The 21,822-nt window shown below is 43.0% G+C and overlaps 1 protein-coding gene across 5 annotated transcripts in view; it reads left to right on the top strand.

The window, feature by feature from the left end:
• The window catches only part of Trpm6 (transient receptor potential cation channel subfamily M member 6), a 160,557-nt gene that overhangs the window by 95,562 nt on the left and 43,173 nt on the right, over positions 1-21,822 (top strand). For all 5 annotated transcript variants that reach the window (XM_087908041.1, XM_087908040.1, XM_085693686.2 and 2 more), the window contains 3 exons: positions 5,558-5,690; positions 17,575-18,701; positions 19,536-19,651. In XM_087908041.1, the coding sequence (XP_087764167.1) occupies positions 5,558-5,690; positions 17,575-18,701; positions 19,536-19,651 (1,376 nt within the window). The remainder of the gene's footprint in view (positions 1-5,557; positions 5,691-17,574; positions 18,702-19,535; positions 19,652-21,822) is intronic.

The raw sequence follows: 21,822 nt of genomic DNA, 5'->3' as shown, positions 1-21,822 counted from the left end.
AGAATGAGGTGGATGTGCTTGTTTTTATACATAAATAATTTAAAGTTGACTATTGATACTTAGCGGTATAGAGCTTCCTCGGTGTTTATGGACATTTTGATTTTATAATTGTACATTTTAAGAATCCCTTTGCCTAAATATATGGTACAAAAGGCAGACGTATATTCAGAGCTATATAATCCCAAGCCAAAATTTATTTAATGATTCTTTTGAAACGCAAGTCAGCAACTTAGATAGCAGATTTTAAAATCACACAAGATACTTCAAAGAGATATTATTTCAGTATTTGTCTGCTGAGGAAAGTTACAATTGTTTGCTGTTTTGATAATTAAGCAATCATGTTTGTATACAAGCAGACAAATTTGTCTTACATCACAGTTCACTGCGTTCCTCACCTGCAGTTGTGTACAAGCGGAGTGTTCTCGGCAGTGTTCACTGGAACTGTCTGCTGTGATGACAGATACTGTCCAGTATTAGAACGAAGGCTGTAGTGAAGCCTAGTGACACAGCACCCGAGATCTGCCACACACACTTGAATATACAGCACCTGCTATACCACACACACCTGAATATACAGCACCTGCTATGCCACACACACCTGAATATACAGCACCTGCTATGCCACACACACCTGAATATACAGCACCTGCTATGCCACACACACTTGAATATACAGCACCTGCTATGCCACACACATCTGAATGTACGGCACCTGAGCTCTGCCGTACACACCTGATGACACGGTGAACACTACCGTACACACCTGATGATACAGTGGACACTGCCATACACACCTGATGATACGGTGAACACTGCCATACACACCTGATGATACAGTGAACTCTGCCATACACACCTGATGATACAGTGGACACTGCCATACACACCTGATGATACAGTGAACACTGCCATACACACCTGATGATACGGTGAACTCTGCCATACACACCTGATGATACGGTGAACACCGCCGTACACACCTGATGATACAGTGAACACTGCCATACACACCTGATGATACAGTGAACTCTGCCATACACACCTGATGATACGGTGAACTCTGCCATACACACCTGATGATACGGTGAACTCTGCCATGCACACCTGATGACACGGTGAACTCTGCCATACACACCTGATGATACGGTGAACACTGCCATACACACCTGATGATACAGTGAACACTGCCATACACATCTGATGATACAGTGGACACTGCCATACACACCTGATGATACAGTGGACACTGCCATACACACCTGATGATACAGTGGACACTGCCATACACACCTGATGATACAGTGAACTCTGCCGTACACACCTGATGCCACGGCACAGCGAACACTGCTGTACACACTGGGTTCATGAGTTTGACTTTGAGTTGGATGTTAGTTGTTGCAGGCTCACAGACCTTTTATTCCTGTTAGTTGTTTGTTTGTTTGTTTGTTTTTGCCATCCTCACACTCAGTTATGTGAGTCCATGTGAGCTGTGACCCTGCTGAGGTATGCAGAGTCCAGATCACAAGCCTGCATGCTTTGACATTCTCCCAGTTCATCCTGACTGTGATCTGACTGCTACTCGGCCTGCCACATGAGGACTTCACTTGGTCTCACAGATTGTTTGTGTTTCTGTCAAGCAATAACATGATTGGCGCCAGGCCCTTTTCTAGATCATTCCTATATATAGAGGACGTGACAAAGTCACATTTCTCTATCCCAAATATTTAACTCAAAATGTTTCTGAGGCCTTGTCTCCAAGTCTGGCAGTTTGAGTTCTTCCCTGGGACTCATGCGGTGGAAAGGGGAAATCAGCTTCTACTATTATCTTCTGACCTCCGCACATGTGCTGTGGCATGCTGGTATGTATACACACATATAAACTGACAGCCTTTTAGTCCTATGAACCAGGAAAGGACTCTTTAGGCCAAAAGTGGTCCGGAAACAGGAGCAGGGTAAAAGCAACTTACTTTCCACTCCATGAAGTTCGACCATCCAAGCATTTTCCTGTAGGCTTTGGAGACTGACTGAAATGGAAGAAGAAAAACTTTGTGAGCTCTGAGATACTACTGATTCCAGAAGTCTCGGAAAGGGTCTAGTGTCCTATTTACACAATCTTAAGGACTCTGTTATCTCCTGCCATGTGTGGTCATGGGACTGGAAGGACAGTGAGTGTGTGCTTACGGCCCATGGCCCTCTGAATGGCTCTTTCTGTTTGAAGAGTTATGATGCTCTTATTTCTTCTCAAGCGACTTGGCCATTAGAAGGAAGCCAAGAGCAGGCCCCTAGCAGCTTGTCATCCCAGCACCGGAGGTGGGGGTAGGGGTGAGAGTCAGGAGGGTCTTGAATCATGGCCAGCCTGGGCTGCATGGCAAGATAGTGTCTCAAAACACCAAAATAACAAGCAAGCGGGCAAAGATGAAGGCACAGCTGAATTTAAGCTAGCGGCACATGTTTTGAAATTTCAATTTCTGGTAGAGAGCTGAACCTGGCTCTCCCTGGGTAGCTACAATGACCCCAGTACAGTGCGAGACCCTAGTCAATTCTAGGACTAGCTAGGATTGACCAATCCCTGTAGAGGAGCCTTTCTTGGCCTAATAGGGTGGTGTCCACAGAAGACTTTTTTTTAAAAATCGTTTATTTATTTATTTGTTATATGTGTAGGTATTTTGAGTGTATGTACATCTGTGCACTACTTGAGTGTCTGACTCAGTTTTTGCTTCATGGCAAGTTCACTCAGAGCGCTAGACCATGAAGAGCAAGCTGACTTTATGGGCTAGGAGTGCCACCTTGTGGATCATTTTAGGTACTGCATACACTAAGGTGTGCCTGTTGCTGGACATGCTCTTGGGAGTTTGAGGAAGCAGGTGTGGGGAGAGAAGTTGGGGTAGGGGATTCGCTGCTGATGTATATTCTGGGGGGGGGAAGGAGTAGGGGATTCGCTACTGGTGTATATCCTGGGCCTGAAAAACTTCATACTTATAGGACATCAGAGATGGGGACTTTGGGAAACGGTCAATTTTTTTTTTTTAATGTCTAAAGGATTCTTCTACACTATATAAATCACAAAATAATGTGTGAGCACAGTTTGTATAGCTAAACACATTTTCAATTTGAAACTAATACCTTATTGCTCATTTAATTGAGCAATAAGTAACCTGTCGCGTTATTAATAAATTATGGATAAAGGTAATATTTAATTTTCTTCTGACTTAAGACACGAAAGAACTTTCCAGTTTTATCCTCTTAGGAACATCTCAGCCTCTTGATATTTCCCAAGTTTTAGGAACACATTTAAAGGTGATTTCTGGTCTCATTCCCTGATAACCAAGGCAGTATATAAGCAAGCCTGCTGAGGTTGGAGAAAGGCCTGCGCGGGCCTCAGCAGCACAGGGCGAGTGCCCCTTTAATGAGTCTATTACTTCATGGAAGGTGTGCTGTGCTGACTGGCCGTGGCTGGCAGTTCTCAGGAGGGGGACTTTGTTCATCCGTGCACAGCCTGACAAGGGAAGCCTTCCTCCCAGAGGCTGGAGCAGCACCCGCAGACTCTGCCCTCCCATAACGTCGATTTCCTACTGTAGATTTCTTATTGTCATCTTAGTAGCTAAAGCAGTTGACGGAGAAAAGGGACAATGGCATTCTTTCTCCAGCTGTATATGGATATAGGGAACCTTGGCTAACACACGAGAACATTGTGAGCTATGAAAATATTGAGATGAAAGTGTCAGTCTATCCTCATGTTGGTCTTTTTCAAAGAAGGAAGAAGGTGCAGTGTAGTATTCTTAGATGATTGCATGTCCTGCCTTTCTCAGAGCGCAGCGGACCACCTGGTGACATCTGTCACAGAAGCAACCGCTTCGCGTTTTCAGTACAAGTGGAAGCAAAGGCCGCCACACTTATGACATGGTTATCACACAATACCCGAGACTAGTTGCTTAGGAAAGATAAGAGGTTTCCATTTGATCTTTGAATAACCAAGGTTTAGTTGCAAATACTCTTGCACATAATTTTGCTTTTGAACATTTGCAATATTAAAAAAACCCTAGAAGACCATGCTGGGTACTGTGAGACACACTGGTAAACCCAGACTTGGGGAGTTGGAGGAAAGGGTGTCTGTGGGTTTGACATTAGCCTGAGCTACGTCGGAAAAGTGTTTCATTTAAAAACACACGATCAAACAATTTAAAACAAAAACTCTCAGATACCAATTCTATAGCATAGAAATTTGAGCAATATTAAGAAAAAAGGGGCTGGAGTGATAGTTCAGCCTATGACATGGCTCCCATGCAGACGTGAGGGCCTTAGCATGGTTCTCAGAACCCACGGGACATGACCTGCTCTGGAGATGCATTCTTTTAATCCCCGCATTGCGGAGGCAGAAACAGGCGTATCCCGTGGCCTCTTGCCATTCCGTCCAGATAAATGTTCTTGTCAGTGAGAGACCTTGATTTCAGAAACACAACCAGAAGGTTGACCTCTGACCTCTACATGTATGTGCACACATGTGCCCTCCTGTATGTTTATTTCCCTATAAACACACAGACACAGAAATATTCACAGAAAAAGGTATGAGTACATCGAATGCATTCAGAGACAATAATGTATTTTATCACATTTTACCAAAAAATGAAGAAAAATTGTGATCACAGAGCATCAGTAGTACCACTTGTACAAGAGGAATGCAAGCAAGCACAAAGACATAGTATTAAACTGCAGTTGTGTTTGTAACTGGAGCAGTAATGTGACCTTCACAGCCACCTGCTGCCCCCTTGCTGATCTAAAGTGCATCTGCTGAGGACCCTGTGTGTTGCTCATCACAGTGTGAGCAGCTGATCTGCTCCCCCAGTGCTGGTGTTGAAAGAATGCACCTCCACACAAAGCCATTTTATGTAGGTTCTGGAAATCAAATTCAGGACCTCCTGTCTGCATGGCAAGTATTGTTAGAGACTCAACTATTACTCTACCCCTCTTCTTAATGGAAAGTTAAAAAAAAGTGATTTCTTACAATTTCTCCACATATAATACATATATCATGGAAAGACATCTGAATCGCCTATGTTATTACTAGAGTGTCTGGCCAATGTAGATGGCTGGGAAACCAAATTTTATATGCAGATTTTTGACCACAAGCACATCAGCACCCGTAGCTCCGCCATTGAAGGATTTGCAGGCTGAAGTTCCAAGGTTGTCATCTACTTCCGGCCAGCTTCTAGAGATGGTCTTCTAGTCACATCATAACGTAGTGGGCGGGCTCCTGTAGTGCACGTGTATGGGGTGGGGAAGGGGAGGTGAAGTGGGGTAGGAGCCAGAAAGGGAGTGGGGGAGCCCTGCATGGAAAGATGTGAGACAGGAAAGCAGGAGATCTGGGAGAGGCTGGCTGATGTGACCAGCCCATCCTTCCATTCCTGAGGCAGTCCCCATGATCTGCTTATTGCCCAACATCCCACCATTTCAGCGTCACCAGTGGACCAAGCTTCTGGCACATGAACCACTAGGGACACGATCTGTGTGTCAGCTCCCCAGGAGCAGTCCTTTATATGTGTCATGCTTGTCTCCACAGAGCTCTACCTCACCGAGGAGGACTTGAAAAAGCTTTATGATTTTGAGGAACAGTGTGTGGAAAAATATTTCCATGAGAAGACGAAAGGGCTGAACTGTAGTTTTGAGGAACAGATCCGAGTGACGTCAGAACGGTAAAGTACCTCTTTCAAATCCCAAAACTGCCACCAAATCACGATTGTTCTAGAATGGCTAAGAGTATTCTTTTTGAAAGACTCACTTTCAAACCCCAGAGGTCTGAGCTCTGCACAATTTGAAGTATGTATTGCAGTATGATGTATGTATTCAGTATCTGTTTGTTGGACATTCCTGTGGTCTGAACAATCTTCCATTTCCAAGGGATCAGTGGAGACGGGAGACAAGGGTCCCCATCTGATGTGCTTTCATCCCGGTGTTTACATGTGGAGGAGTAGAAAACACAAGATAATCAAGGAAGTACACTGGGGAAACATGCACATTAGTGTTGGTCAGTAGTAAAAGCCATGAAGAACTGGGTGTCATGGCGCATGCCTTTAATCCCAGCCCTGGAGAGGCAGAGACAGGCAGATCTCTGTGAGACTGTGGTGAGCCTGGTCTACAGAGTGAGTTCCAGAACATCTAGGGCTACAGAGAGAGACCCTGTCCTGAAAAAAAACAGAACAATAAAATAAAAAGCTGTGAAGAAAATGAGGTGATTTAAAGATAAAGGAAATATGAAGAAGAGAGAACTCGCAGCCTGGGCTTTGGATTGTTCCGCTTCACTTAACTCGGTCCAGAGAGGTTGCTGGGAGGATTTTGAAGAGGAGGGGTCTCAAGGACTCCACATGGTGGAGTGATGTGCTCAGAGAAGTGACACCCACTGTCCCTGCAGGCCATATGGTGGCCCAGCAGCAGCTGCAGACCCAAGCAGGGGCAGGGCAGTGGCTGACTGGCAGCGTGGATTTCTGTAGCAGGCCCTGGTCAGCATTTGCTGGTGGTGTGACTGGAGACAACTTCCCTGCCCAGGAGCAAGAACAGGAGGGGTTGAATCAGCAAGCGTGGCAGTTTAGGGGAGCAAGTTGACTGCAAAGGGAAAGAAGGATGGGGCGTGGGGACACGATGAGCCGCCTTTGTTATCTACAGAAATGACAAAATAAATGTGTGTTGTTCTGGAAGGGATCTTGCCTGGGTTGTTACCACAAGAAGCCAGGATAGACTACGGGCAGTGGACAAGCCTGTGGGGGGTACAGCAGTGAGCACTCAGGTGCTTGCCTCAAAGCTGCGCCTGAGGGTGCTTGTGGTTCCTGAACTTTCTGGAAGGGGGGAGGGGTAGGAAGACCATTCAGAGCTTTGAGTGACGACAGATGTGTTGGAGAGAGGGGATGTATTAGGAAACCTAGTGCATGTGTCACTAGAATAATTGCATGTGTACGGCACTGAGTTAAAGTGTGGAAGGGTGCACATGATTTTATGGACTTTTAAAAACGGAATTGTTCTTGCAAGTAGAAGCAAATTGACATAAGTTAAATATATCCCTTCAGTTTTGAATATACATGAGACTGACTATAGAATGTTTAATCTAATTATATGTGTTTTTTTTCTGATGCCCACCCCCAAATCACATAGATAGATGTGACTTCTTAAGCACAGCTTCCCTTAAAATAGACGGACACTCGGAACTTTCCAAATGGCTTACAGTAGGCATGCCATATTTATGTAATCCTGTATTTTTCTGTTGATAACATGTTTACATAAAGATGTGCTTATGCAGCTGGTTGAACTTCAGATCAAACTTAATGCTGAGAAGTTGTTGACTATCAAATGAAGATTGTGGACCCATAAAGTTATAATTTACCTCAATAATCTCTTTAGACTGTAGCCACGTGAACCTTCTTTCTCCGTTTTCTGCATAGTCTCTCTGGACAGCTGTTTTTCTGCACTGCTGTGGGCCTGCTGGGCTTTGTGCTTTGTGTGATGTGTCGGCTCTTAGGAGCTGGCAGAGCCAGAATGCAGCACTGTGTCTACACCTGTAACTCTATGTTCTTAGAGAAGTGTGCGCTGTGCTATGTCACTTACTTGTGACATAGATGAGAACCTAGGCCAATCTCTTAGAGCTGTGTGGATCAACCTGGGTTAAAGGGGTGAGCCAGGCATAGGTGGGTAGAAAGATACAACACCACTTACTTGGGAAAATAGATCACAAATTAGGAGTAAAAAAAAATTTTTTTTGAAATACTGTATTTGTTACTTTTCATTGCGGTGATGAAACCCCTGATAAGAAGCAAGAGAGAAAGGACTTATTTCTGCTCTAAGTTTGAGGGTGTAATACATCACAGAAGAGGAAGCACGGCAGCAGGGGAGCGAAACGCCTAGTCACGTGGAATCCACAGTCAGGAAGCAGAGAGAGATGAATGCTGGTGTTCAGTTTGATTTCTCCTTTTTAGTTCAGTCTGGGACCTCTGCCCATGGGATGGTGCCACCCACATTCGTAACAGATTCATTTTAGAACTCACTGGAAACAGTCTCAAAGGTAAACTCAGAGATATGTTTCCAAGGTGATTCTAAATCCTGTCAAATTGATGTCAGCATTGATCATCATAAATACAAATTCCCCTTTAAGACCTGGAGAGAGATAAAATGAGGTCAGAGCGGCTCCTGCTGAGATTGTGAATACAGGCAGGGTCAGAGAGACCCCTCACTCTACCTGTGCTAAGGAAGGTGTCTACACCCGCTGTGGCATGGGAAGGCTTGTGAGCCTGGTAGATTTGAATGTGAATTCGAGGGATCACTTGGGGACCAGGGATGCCAAGTGCAAGAAGGTGTGTAGCACAGGCTGTGGCAGGGGGTGGAACAAAGGAATAATTCATGATTAGTAGGGATTAGTTGAAACTGAAGGGCAGAATGGAGCCTCAGATCCCAACAGGATCCCATCAGGAAACAGTGGCACCATCAGGAGACAAAGTACGAACATGCGGGAGAGCAACAGGGCTCGTGTTTCTTGGCCATGGGATTCACGTGACACAGTTAGCCACAGCTGCCCACGAGGCTGGGGACGGGAGTCTGCTGCCAGTTCCAGCAGAGAATGTGACAAGAGAAGTAGAACGAAGGCAGCACGTGCCAGAGGTGTAGAGTGGTGCCGGCATCTGTAAACCGCAGAAGAGGGACTTATGGAGAAGACTGGAAAGGCGAGCCGCAAGGGGGCGCAAGAGGTGTTCGCGGGGTTGGGGTGGGTAGTAATCAGAAATCAAGGCAATGCTGAGTGTGAACTTGGGTACCAAAGATTACAGCTTGTACCTCAGTGGTGATGGTCCGAAGACCTTCAGTCCCCTAACCCTCCCGCACCATCTTTCTTGAACTTGAGAATCTAAGAACCCAAGGGAGCTAGAAACAAGAACTTAAGTGGTGATGTTCCCCCCCACCCCCTTGCGTGACACTTCAGTTCTCTTAGACTTGTGGGGAGGACAGATGTTATGTCATTATATAACTCCTGAAAAATATGGATACTCCCAAGGGGTTTTGGACTTAGTTCTGAGTTTCTAATAGATTTTCTTCAAATGATCATATGTTTTCTTACTAGCATGATCCCCAGTGGCAATGATTTTATATTGCCGTCCTTGTTGGGGCTGTTTTGGGGTAACTCATAAATGAGGAATGCTAGGGAAGTAACTGAGCAACGGTTTTAGAGATAAGGAGATCTTAGAGGCCATTGCCTGTTTGCTACCTCCAAAGGGGGCATTAACCATCTACCTTCTAGAAGGAAATGACTTTGGTTGTGGACAGAGGGCAAGTGCTAAGGCCCTTAGGTATTGAGTAGGGACATCTGCTGGTGCTGTCTTCTCAGCAGGGTTTGCCAATTTCCTTTCTCCCTGGTCTGTGGGGAAAGATGCCCGTGGTGTCCTTTCCCCTTGAGCACATTCAGCACTGACCCGGGAAGGGCCACGCTTTCTACAATTTGTGGAAGCTTCGGCCCGGGCACGATGGGCACCTCGATTCCATTGTGCAGTTTGAACTTCAGCAAATTCCTGTCTCCTGGCTGAGGCTCTATGGAGCAACATCTGTGAGCATCTCCAGGGGCTTTATCCTTCACATCGGAGTCCCCATAAAAACGTGCTTTGATCCCAGATGATTTGCTAAGGGTGTTGGCTGGCTGCAGTGATGGGGTTAGGTGTGGGCTGTCTGGCTTGATGCCCAGCCACGTGACATCGAATCCGTGACCTAACCCCTTTCCTGCGATGTGCTGAAAGAAAGCAGTGTGCGTGGAACCTTGGTGTATAGCTTTGCTCATCCTGAGCCCTCCATGACGGGACTTTCAGGCTGATTATAATAGTATTTCTTGTTATCTCATTTTTAAGAATGCTGGCTAATGGCCCCACAGGTAAAACAGTCACCAGGCCTGTCTTTCCCCCACTCAGACCTTGCACAGAGGAAACTGCACTAGCAAGAATTTGTTTTATGTGTCAGAATGACTGAAAAGCTACATTGAGTTAATGCAGCCAGTGGTCTAGGAACATAATTAAAATATGCTTCACAGGACGCCGTGTTTTAGAAAATGAGTTCCCGTAAAAAGCAAGAGGGCCCATTTCAGGCGACCAGGTTATTTGTCTAACAGGTTCCTATTGTAGCATGCCACCTGTTGCTGTGAATAGTGCCTGGGTCCTATTGTATTCATTCGATGTGTCTGCAGCTAATGGAACTTAATGAGTCTCCATTACCGCTGCTCAGACCGCACTGTTTTTGAATTAGATGAAACGGGGCGCTGGATGGAGATGTTCCAATTAAGCATATTTGGAAGAAAATATACATATACTTTGTGCTCTTTCCTACACGGTCCTTGCCAGTTCGAACATTTTAGGTTTCAGAAGGTCAGCAAGCGTGTTTTAAGCCTCCGGTGAGTCACAGAAGTTGGATTTTATACAAAATTAGCCAGAAAGGGTTCTGCTCCTATAGAATACAATGAAAATGAAAACCACCACCCGCTTTATTTGTTAAGTTCCTATCTACAGTGCTCTCAGAAAGAAGGGGTGGGAAGCCACTTGAGTCCTGCGCTTTAGACTTGTGCCAGAGGCAGGAAACTGAGCACTGATTTGGGAGGTGCTTGCTAAAACTGAGTGCCCTTCTCTCTGCGGAGAGAACCTCCTTCTCCCAGTCCCAAGTAAGAATGGGACTATTTCTCAGGTCTGCAGATGACCACATCAGCTATGAAATCACTGGGTAGATTTCCTCCCTAATTGATTTTCAGTTTCATCTCATTATCAACGATTTTCTTTTTATGTGCAAACATGCCTTGTCTGCATGTAACTATGTATAGTTCATGCGTGCCTGGTGTCCAAGGAGGTCAGGAGAGCGGGCACTGGATCATCTGGAACTAGAGTTATAGACAGTTGTGAGCTATCATGTGGGGGCTGGGAACTGAACCTGGGTCCTCTGCAAGAGCAGTCAGTGTTCTTTGATTGTTGATTCAGCTCCCCAGTTGCAGAAATACCCTTTTAAAAAACTATTTATTTTGCTTTTACGTGCATGTATAGTGTGCCTGCAGAGGCCAGAGAGAGTGTCTGATCCCCTAGTTACAGATGGCCCATAGCTCTGGCCTCTCCAGTGTCATGGAGTCTACAACACAATCCAGGCTTTACTTTCATAGCTGCAAGCAGTGACCACTCTGGGCCTCCATAGAGGGAACACCCTGCACATGCCTGGTCACAGCAGCTTTTCTTAGTTGTGGAAGAATTTACAACTTCTTCACTCATGTATTTTTCATGACCTTAAAGTCGCACCATGTAACCTATGTTGCCAAGTTCTGTTGCCGGCTTGGGATGGAATCTCTCCCTCCTTGAATTATATTTACAAAAGCTTTGATTTGTTGATACTTTCCTTCCTACACGTTGGAAGCTTAGCTTGGTGGGATTTTTCCTTGAGGATACCAGTCCCTTTATTCCTTTCTGCATCAGGCCTGCCATCTCTCAGAACAACCCTTGGCTCCAACACTAAATTTTCTGATGCTCTTTTTCTCCTCAAACTGTACCTTTTGTATATTTTTTTTGCCCCATTTGCCCTTTTTCATTGTAGACCTGCATAAGAGAGGCTTATTAATAACCACACAAGACAGTAAAGAGTAGGCTGTCTTGTGTTTTGATACATCTGCCAAATAAATTAATATAAAACTCTTCAATTTAGCCTCCAGCAGATTTTTGTTTTTGTTTTTGTTTTTGTTTTTTGTATTTCAAGACAGAGTTTTCTGTAGCTTTGGAGCCTGTCCTGGAACTAGCTCTTGTAGACCAGGCTGGCCTCATATTCATAGAGATCCGCCTGTCTCTGCTTCCCGAGTGCCGGGATTAAAGGCATGTGCCACCACTGCTTGCCTTGCCTTACCTCCAGAAACAGCCCCCCCTTCTTTTTTTTTGCCAAAGCTTAAGTTGCTGATTTGTTACCTCTGAAACTTCTTGAACTGGTCCCCCATAGTTCACATTTCTCTTAGCCCTACTGTCCTCCATGCGCCTACTAGGATGATCTGTTAAGCCCTGCTTACAGCTTTCAACTGCCCTTCTAGTGCAAAGTCCAAAAATCAACATGGTCAGGCCTGTCAAAGCAACATCCCACTTCCTGGTACTAACTTCTATCTTAGTTACTTCTGTCTTTGGTATTCTTATGATAAGACACTATGATCAAAGCAGCACACAGAAGAAAAGAATTTCCTGTGTGCTTACAGTTTCAGAAGATGAGTCCATGACTGGTATGGCAAACAGCATGGCAGTAAGCAGGCAAGCATGGTGCGGGAGCAGTAGCTGAGAGTGTACATCTTTATCCATAAGTAAAAGTTAGAGAGACACAGAAAGAGAGAGAGATACACACACACAGAGGGACAGACGGAGGGAGGGAGGGAGAGAGAGAGAGAGAGAGAGAGAGAGAGAGAGAGAAAGAGAGAGAGACACAGAGAGAAAGACAGAGGAGAGAGAGAGAGAGAGAGAGAGAGAGAGAGAGAGAGAGAGAGAGAGAATTCAACCTGGTGGAATCCAAACTTGAAGTAATTAAATACTGGCCAGGACAATGGACATTGGCAAGGTCCATACTGCTGATTGCTGATTTCCAGAGTACGGTACCTAATTACATTAGTCAGGTGCTCATAGAGGCAAACCCCGCAAGGCTACATACATCCCACCTTCATCCGTTCAGGGCAAGCATACATCCTGACATAGGAATGTTTGTCCAAGCATACAATTCTGCCTATGTACCACCTGTCTACACGTGATCAAGCACATCCTGTGCAGCTGGGGCAAACAAGTTTATTTACAGAAGTGAAAACACGTGGCTTGCTCCCTTACCTGAGCACCAGCCCCTAGCATTCCAGGAAGTTATCTGTCCTTGGGCAGTGGGGCTTACAGGTTAGAGGCGTTTTTGTTTTATAGATCTCTTCAGCATAATAGTTTAAACTTAAAACATAACTTTAACTATGACATTCACCCCATGAATTGTTTCCTGAGTCAAACCCTTAACTCTGTGGTAGGTACCTGTTTATACTGGAATCTAATAATCATCATCTTAATGGCACCCAGATGGGAATTTATGTATTGGCATTAAATGACGCAAGGGCCAACAGTAATTAGCAGAAACAGAAGGGCCAAAGGCCCTGTGATGGCTGACATCAGAGTTATTATCTAGAAGGAGACTGAAAATGAGAATAGGAGTCAGCCATGTCTCTCGTCTTGGGACCAGATTATCCAGACGATTACTGAGTGGTTTGCATAGGAAACAATAGTTTTTTTCTTAAAGCCATACAATAACCTCCTTCTTCTCCATAGAGCAGGTTGAGTGCCCTATCACACTGTTTCAGATAGTGAATCTATTGATAGATTCAGATCAATTTAGTTTCCTAAGGTACCTTTTTGATAATGAGGCTGAAGGCCAGCATGACTTCTGATTTGCCAAGAGGTACACTATGTGGCCATTTTGTCCCCTTTTGCCTGGGATTTTCCTTTGAACCTAATATTCCAGCCTTTTGTTGAGGACAATGGGTGACATACTCTGTTTTGTAACCATTTTCTGCTGAAATTAGGACATTGCTATCAGGGTCCAAAAGGTTGAAACACTAGTCAAAGGCCAGGAGGAGATGTCAACAATGGGGGTATTCATCAGAAGCTTATGGTTAACTGACCCAACGTAAGAGACGGGGAACAATCACATTGGCTAGACTGGTTCACATCAACTTTTAGCAAGTTTGGGGCTCTACAGTCCTGTAGGACTATCAGGAGCTGACATATTGTCTTCAATTATTGGAGCAGTTTGTAGTCCTCAGCGGATTCCTGGATGATGTCTCTTAACCAAGTGGAAATCTGCTGGATAAATATAGATTAAGAGTAGAAGTTAGAGTTAAGAAAATTAAAGGGAATCTTACATTTGGAACTTCCACTTTCACGGTCCTGATAGTTGGGGAAGGGGAGGAGTCCTAAGACTTTCTGAGATTTAGATTTCAGGATTCTTTAACTTTCTGAAGCTTACGTGACTTTTTTGTTTACAAAAGAGATAAAAGTTTTAGATATATTAACATTATCATTGTTTGTCATCTGTATTGAAATCCACATTGCAGAAAAGGCAATTAACAAATGTCTGTAGAGCACCTGCAATAGGCTCAAACCTTTGAGTCATAGCAAAAGCTATGGTTTGGGGTTATAAAGCATGAACATTCTTTTCTCTTTCCAGAGGGCTAGATATATAAATTGGACAGAGATGTTTTCAGTCCAATGAGAAGGGCCTTTAAGTCTATACTAAGAAGACAACCAAAGGAAATTAAATTGTTAAGCTTATGATTATGATATAGTCAGTACTTTACCATCTTCTCATAACTTCATTGATCAATGTTAAAACTCTGAACCTTGGCCAGGCAGTGGTGGCACACGCCTTTAGTCCCAGCCCATGGGAGTCAGAGGCAGGCAGATCTCTGTGAGTTTGAGGCCAGCCTGGTCTACAAGAGCTACTTCCAGACAGCTAGGGCTATTACACAGAGAAACCCTGTCTCAAAAAAAAAAAAAAAAAACCCAAACAAACAAAACAAAAACAAACAAACAAAAAACACTCTGAACCTTTGAAACCTTAGTATAACAATAGCTTAGAGGAGAAAGAAATCTCAAAGAGTTGTTGTTTTTCACATACCTTAAATAACTTCCTTAGACTTTTATAGCTTGCATTTACACATCTTAAAACACTTTTTTTAGACCCTCACAACTTACTTAAGCTTCAAACCTTTTTATTTCCATCTAATCATTTACCACGAGGCACACGAAGTTAGTTACTGACAGCAGTCATTGCAAAACAAGTTTTTTTCTTCCTTTTTTTTTTTTTTAAATCAAGGAATGGTAAAAAAAAGTTACATCTGAAACATGTTTATCTTTTAAAATGAAGCCTGTTAGCAAGGCAAATCTGTCTGCCTTTCTCAGTAGGAGATCTCGTAGGCTAGAAACATCAAGGCTTGGTTTTGACATAGGAAATTAACTAACAAGGTAGCCGCAGCCTTGAGGAAGAAGCTGGTTTCCCACTGCTGCCAAACTGACAAAGCTACAGTTAGCCATCAACACCATTAGAGATCTGAGAGGGATAAATTAGGGCAGAAAATACAGACCAAGGCCTTTGCAGTGATTAAAATGCCAGAGACCTAGCTGCTACCTGTGAGGCTCCTGTGGTCTGTGTGTCTTCACTGGGCGCAGAAGTCGTAGTCTTTGGCTGTTACACAGGACAGCATTGCATCTTCAGCTGCGGCACAGGACAGCCTTGGCCTTTGCCTGTCAGACTTAGACGGTCTGAGAGATTTTACTATGGATGAAGAACTTGGAAAAACTGGTCTACCTTGACTTAGATAGAGGAAGATAATCAATCCAACAGTGTCCGCACTTTGTGCAGGTCCGAGCAGCTGGTGAGGCATGAAGAAGTTTTTCCCACTTGATAGTGGCACCACAATCCAGGTCTAGGATCTGGCATTTTTGTCTATCATAGGAAGCATTTTTTCCATTAAACATTTTACGTGCCATAGTCCTCAGATTTCTAAAAAGTTTTGAGTGCCATACATTAAGTACACTTGATTTTATTGAGTGTGGTGGCGCACACCTTTAATCCTAACATTCAGGAGAACAGAGGTAGGTGGATCTCTGGGAGTTCGAGGCCAGCTTGGTCTACAAAGTGAATTTCAGGACAGCCAGAAATATACAGAAAAACCCTGTCTTGAAAAATAAAACAAACAACAACAAAATGTATACCTGATTTCAAATAAAATTGACTTTTTGTTGTTACTTGCTTTAGGCTTAAGCTTGAAAACATATGGGAGACTAAATAAACCTTATTCCTGTAATTAATTACATTGGTACTCAGCATAATTGCAAGTATAGTTCTGAACAAATTAAAAGATATGATAATTCATAATATGACTATTAACTTGCATGTCTTAGACATCTTTAACAGTTTACAATAAGTTAATGGCTTTTATCAGATTAGGATTTGCATTTCTATCCCTGCTAAGCTTATCCTTAAAAGAAAAACAATTTTTGAGTTAAAGCCCTTTTAGTATTAGAATAAAACTTTAAGTCTTATGTATAATCTATAGGGAGACTGGCAACATTATTTCCTGGTGATTAAATACTGTATCATTACAGAATATCACAGTTTCTTGTATGACTCAGTTTTTCAAAATAGCTAATGCTTAACAAAGTTAGCAAGACAAAGAAGCTAGACATACATTCTCAAGTTAGAGTCTGTTCATTTGAATAGACTCTGGTAAGGAGAGACTTTCTATAGACTTTTTGCAAGACTGATTAGGTCCTTGTCTCACTGCATCTTAAGATAGGAATATCCCAGTTTCTAGTGTTTGGTGCTCATAGTTGTGACCCTAACTCATTTTTCTTTCTTTATATATTGATCCCTGTCGAATACTACTTCAACTATTCCCATATACCTTGCCCGCATTGTCTTTTTCAAATTTGGGGCCTCTTTTTCTTTAATATACACGATAATATGGAAAGGCAAAAGCTCAGGAGGCCTTAAACCCTAGGCAGCCACCGAAGACTGAGAGCAGAAGAAATAGTCTTCCCTAGCAAAGACCACACAGACTGAATGGTCAGCCACTGAAAACACACATACAAATTACAATGTATAGACTGAGAAAGACTTTTTTTTTCATATTTATGTTGCTTGTCTTCAAGTAGGGGTTAGTAAATGAAATAATTTTAACTCGACTACTTGTGTAAAGAACGAAATAAGGGTCTTGTGTTAAGATGTCAACATTGTTTTTTGAAGGAACCATAACACCCCTAATGGAGATATTTACAATGATATATATATATATATATATATATATATATATATATATATACAAACATTTAGCAAACAAGATTTTATTTTTTCTTCCCTCTCTGTGAATGGAAATGTTATCCCAATCCTATTTATTTGCAGTTTGTTCTTAAATGAGTCTACTATAGAATGTGCCATGTTGTTTTTACATAAATCAATGGCTATATATCATAATTTTGGGTTCACGTATTCAAAATAATTAAAAATTTTGCCATATTCTTTTCTGACGATAGACGTCCTAAAATGGATTTTATTTGGAGTGTGAGATGTATACTTGAACTACAGGGTTGAAGGTGTTTTCTGTCTCCATCGTTTTGATTTTCTCTTAGAGCTTCCTCCTACCAGGATTGTCCAAAAGAAGATTTTCCAGTGTTTGTCATGCAATAGGATGACTACATTAGAGAATAATAATGGGCTGGCCCATCAGATAATTGCAGTGATAACCTGCAGGCAGCTGGAAAGTCAGTCCTGAGATAGTAGAAAGATATCAGGGCTGGGAATTTAGATTTACAGCATTCCTCCCTGGAGTTGAAGTGGGAAGAGAGGGAAGTAAGATCACCTGGGATTGGAACACGTACTGTGTTAGAGAGAGAGAAGGACATAGGAGGCAGGCTAAATTTGGGAAGCAGGTACGATTTAGTTGTCACGTATGGGCGGGAGCAAATCGAGCAGAGAGCAAAACCAAGTTCAACAGATTAATGTGGTTATTGGCTTTCTTCCTGTCCGCACCATTAGGGTTTCAGAGATGTTCTTCCAACTGAAAGAGATGAATGAAAAAGTATCTTTTATAAAGGACTCCCTACTATCCTTGGACAGCCAGGTGGGCCACCTCCAGGACCTCTCTGCCCTGACCGTTGACACCCTGAAGGTCCTTTCCGCTGTTGACACGTTGCAGGAAGACGAGGTTCTTCGGACCGACAGAAAGCACTCCACTTGTCGAAAACGTCCCCACAGCTGGACCAATGTCATCTGCACAAATGTTCTCAGCAGCATGAGAAGCTGTGGAAAGAAGAAATTTCAATGCTACAGCATGCCCCCTTCTTTGCTGCGGAGTCTTGCCAGAAGCCAGCTTCCCCCAAGTGTGCAGAAGGGCACCTTGCTAGAGATTACACACGGTAAGGGAGAGGCCTCATGTGTAAGAGAAGACCAAGAGGAACAAGAAATGGACCCAGTTGCTTCCGGGGTGTCCCAGGTCAGACAAGTGCACTCTAAGTATGGTCAGTTTCTCCTGGTCCCGTCTTCTGGAAAACAAGTTCCTTTCTCTTTTGAAAGGCCCCCACCTCTTTTCAGATCATCTGAAGAAGCCAACATAGATGACCTGGCACTGGAACATGTATGCCAGCATGATATTACCATCCGTCTGCCTATGCAGACCTCTGCTGCCTCCCACCAGGCATTGGTAGCAGAACACAAGGAACAACATGAGGCAGTCACGCAGATGTCAGACAAACATGACAAGGCCGAAGAAGATTCACTCACGCTCAGTGGCCTACCTGCTCCCTTGACCATGACCTCGCTTCCTTCCCGGGCCATCAGCATGCAAGCCGAAGGTGGATATGTGAACTGGGCCTTTTCCGAAAGTGATGAAACCGATGTGTTCAGTTTCAAAAAAAAGTGGAAAACTTGCTTGCCATCTATGTGCAGCAGTGAAGAATGCCCCCTCCAGAGAGGAGGCAGGTTGGGACTGGAGAATTCAAGAAGATCGGCCCAGAGTAGTGGGCGCTCCGTCGTGGCAGGACCATGGGCCCAGCCAAGGAGATCTTTTTGCCTCAGTTCTCCCTGTAGAGACAGACCTCTCATCAGGAGCCATAGCTTTAGATTCCACAAGGAGGAGAAACTGAGGAAGAGCTGGAAGAACAACAGTAAGGAGCAAATGCTTTAAATTTATTTTTATTTTCTCACTCATAAGATCTCTTATTTTTTATTTTTAAAACTTTTCATGCAACATGTTTTGGTTGTGTTCTCTTTCCTCTCCCAGCTCCTCCCAGATCTTCCCTTCCCCCACAACTTCATGTTCTCTCTCTCTCTCTCTCTTTCTCTCTCTCTCTCTCTCCAAACAAACAGAAACAACAACAAAAAATCCAAACCAAAAGCAAGCTTGAAACAGAACAAAACACAGTAGAACCACGGAATTCTTTGTGTTGACCAATTACTCCCCGGGGCTTGCCCTGCCTGGGGTTTGGTTGATTTAGCCAGTGTCACTACATTGGAGAAAAGGGATTTTTCCCCATCTCTTAGCATCTATCACTTGCAATAGGTCCTTGATTAGGGGTTCAACTTAGGGTCCACCTCCCCTTCTTACTGGCATTTTTGTCTCGCATGAACTCTGGCAAGTCTTGTACCCGCTGTCCCAGGACATGCGAGTTCATATGTGCGGTAACCCTGCTTTGTCCGGAAGCACCGCCTCCTCAGAGTTATCCATCATCTCTGTTTATCACAGTCTTTCTAGCCACCTTTCTTGTTTCCTCCTGATTCCCGGATCTTGAGGCTTGAGGGATGATAAAGACATCCATTTATGGCTGGGTGAGGAGGAAACATTTTTAAAAGTGTGGTCATTAGCATTGCTACTCTTCTGAAAATGTCTGTGATTGTTAAGGGTGGTTAACTTTCTTCTCATTACCCCAGGCCTCTCTTTACAACAAAATTGTCTCCATACACAGCCTTCAGCATTCACATGCACACAATTTCCTTGCCAGGCCTCGCAAGAGCCTCAGAGACAGGCTCAACATGGATCAAAGCAAAACTCCTAACCAAGAACAGGAGCCTGTCAAAAAAGAAGAAGAAGAAGACAACTCAGGGACTCCAGGTGCCAGTAAGTATTCCTCCCTTTTACTTTGGGGTTTGAATATCTGAGTCAGTGGCATCTCCCCTTGGCTCCTGTTGTGGACACACACAATGACATTGTACCAGGAGGAGTGAAGACATCTGTCTTGACTTGCTTATCTGCTCACTAGCTGAAAGTCATTTAGAATGTTTCTGATTTGGGTTAGTCCAAGAGAGCCTGAGTGAGCACTTGTGTACAAGCCCTGTGAATATTTGTTTCATTTCTCTTTGGCAAGAACTTGGGAGAGGGTGAGGAACTCCAGCATCCTGTGACATTGTTGGGGATGTCATCCCATGACTTTCTGGGGCCATCTCTGGTTTGTGAGTTTATCAGCTGTTCTGCTTCTGCATCTGTGTGCACGCGGCTCAGTCTTGATCTCAGGCGCATTGGTGGCTCTGTAGTGAGCACCGCTGTGAGGTTAGTGAGGATTAACTCAAGTTCTTAGGAGACCTTCCGTGTGTTCATCTGGACTCACCTGTCTGCGTCCTTTATAGAATGCAGTAATTGATTTGTTTGCTTACTGTGATGTAAACTCTCGCTGTGTGTCCTAGTGTTTTGTTGGATTTTTTTGTGAACCCCCTTTCCCACTGGCACCTTACCCCTCTGCTGTCATGACTGCTGTCAGAAGTGCACAGATTTATTTTTAAAAATTTTTATCAAATATTTGACTTTTTCCTTCTGTAGCTAAAGGCTGCTCTTCCCCCAGAACCCAAGCTATCACCAAGATGTTGTCTCTTGTTTTCTGCTACGATTTCTACACTTTTTGTCTCTACATTTGCTCTAGAGCTCATTTTAAGGTTCTTTTTGTATATGGGGATAGGAAAGGATTGAATTTTCTCTCCTGTGTAAATATCAAAAAATTCTATCATTTTTTTTTTGGTAAAATTGTGACTTTTTTTTCTATTGAATTACCTTAACATTTGTCAAAAGCTAATTGACTATACAGACCCACAGTATGTGTGGCTCTATTTCTGTCTATCTCCATGCCAATACTAAATCCATCTCGACTACCGAAACTTTATAAGTTGTGAAATCATGCATAAAAGAAATCCTTCGTTTTTCAAGAAATGATTTGGCTATTTTATGTTCTTTGCATTTATATATAAATTTAGTCTCAGATTTCACTTTTTACACAGAAGCCTTCTGGAATTTGGAACAGAATTGCTCTGAATCTGCATGCCAGTTGTGGGAAATTGACATCTTATCCACAACTAGGTGTCTGATTCATTGGAAGTGATGTATGTCTAGCTTTAGGTAGTTTTAACCTGAGTAATTCTTTGTAGTTTTCAGCACTCAGGTCTTGAATATTTCTGGTTACATGTGTATCTAACATTGAAAATACATATCAAAGTTTTAAAATTTGTTGTGATTGTAGTTACTTTAAAATAGTAAATCTCCTTTTTCTCTTTCTCTCTCTGTGTATATGTATGTGTGTGAAGCCTTGGTCTTATATTTCACAATTTTGCCAAACTCACTTTTGCTTTCGAAAGTTTTTTGATAATATTTTATGTAAGTGATGATATTGACAATGGATTTTTAATTATTCATTTTCAATCTGGATACATTTTATTACTTTTTTTTGCCTGATTACACTGGCTGGAACACTGAGTACCGTGTTAAATAGAAGCGATGAAAGCAGGCATCTTTCCACGTTTTCTTTTCAACTATAATGGAGGCCGAACACAGTGTCTTTGTTTTTCTTTTATTGCTCCTGGTAGAGAGTACTTTGTCTTTCATCATTAAATAGGGTTTTTGTCAATATTTTGTGCACCAATTTAGATGGTTTTCTTCTTTACCTTGTTAATTGATTTTATAAGGTCAGAGTTAACATTTTGAGCATTAAACCAGCATTACTGGGATAAACGCCACTTGTCCACTTATGTACTCTTACAAATGATATCAATTTTGCTAGTCCTTTTGCACCTGTGTTCCTGGGGCATTGTCTTCAGTTCCTTTATTGACATAACTTTGGTTTGGGTAACAGTGTTATCCCAGGATAATTGGCTACATTGAGTATATGTCTTCAGTTTTCTTTGTGAGTTTGTAAAGAGTTGATAATGTTTCAACATTACATATTCTGTTGAATTATCCAATAAACCCATCTTTTTGGTAAAGTTTTTAACTAGATATTAAGCATCTGTAATAGTCATAGGGCTATT

The sequence above is a fragment of the Myodes glareolus genome, chromosome 7, assembly GCF_982192425.1.
Source record: "Myodes glareolus chromosome 7, mMyoGla1.1, whole genome shotgun sequence".
Taxonomy (NCBI): Eukaryota; Metazoa; Chordata; class Mammalia; order Rodentia; family Cricetidae; genus Myodes; species Myodes glareolus.
Note: the sequence above shows the minus strand (reverse complement) of the source record. Positions and strands in the feature narration are given on the sequence as shown.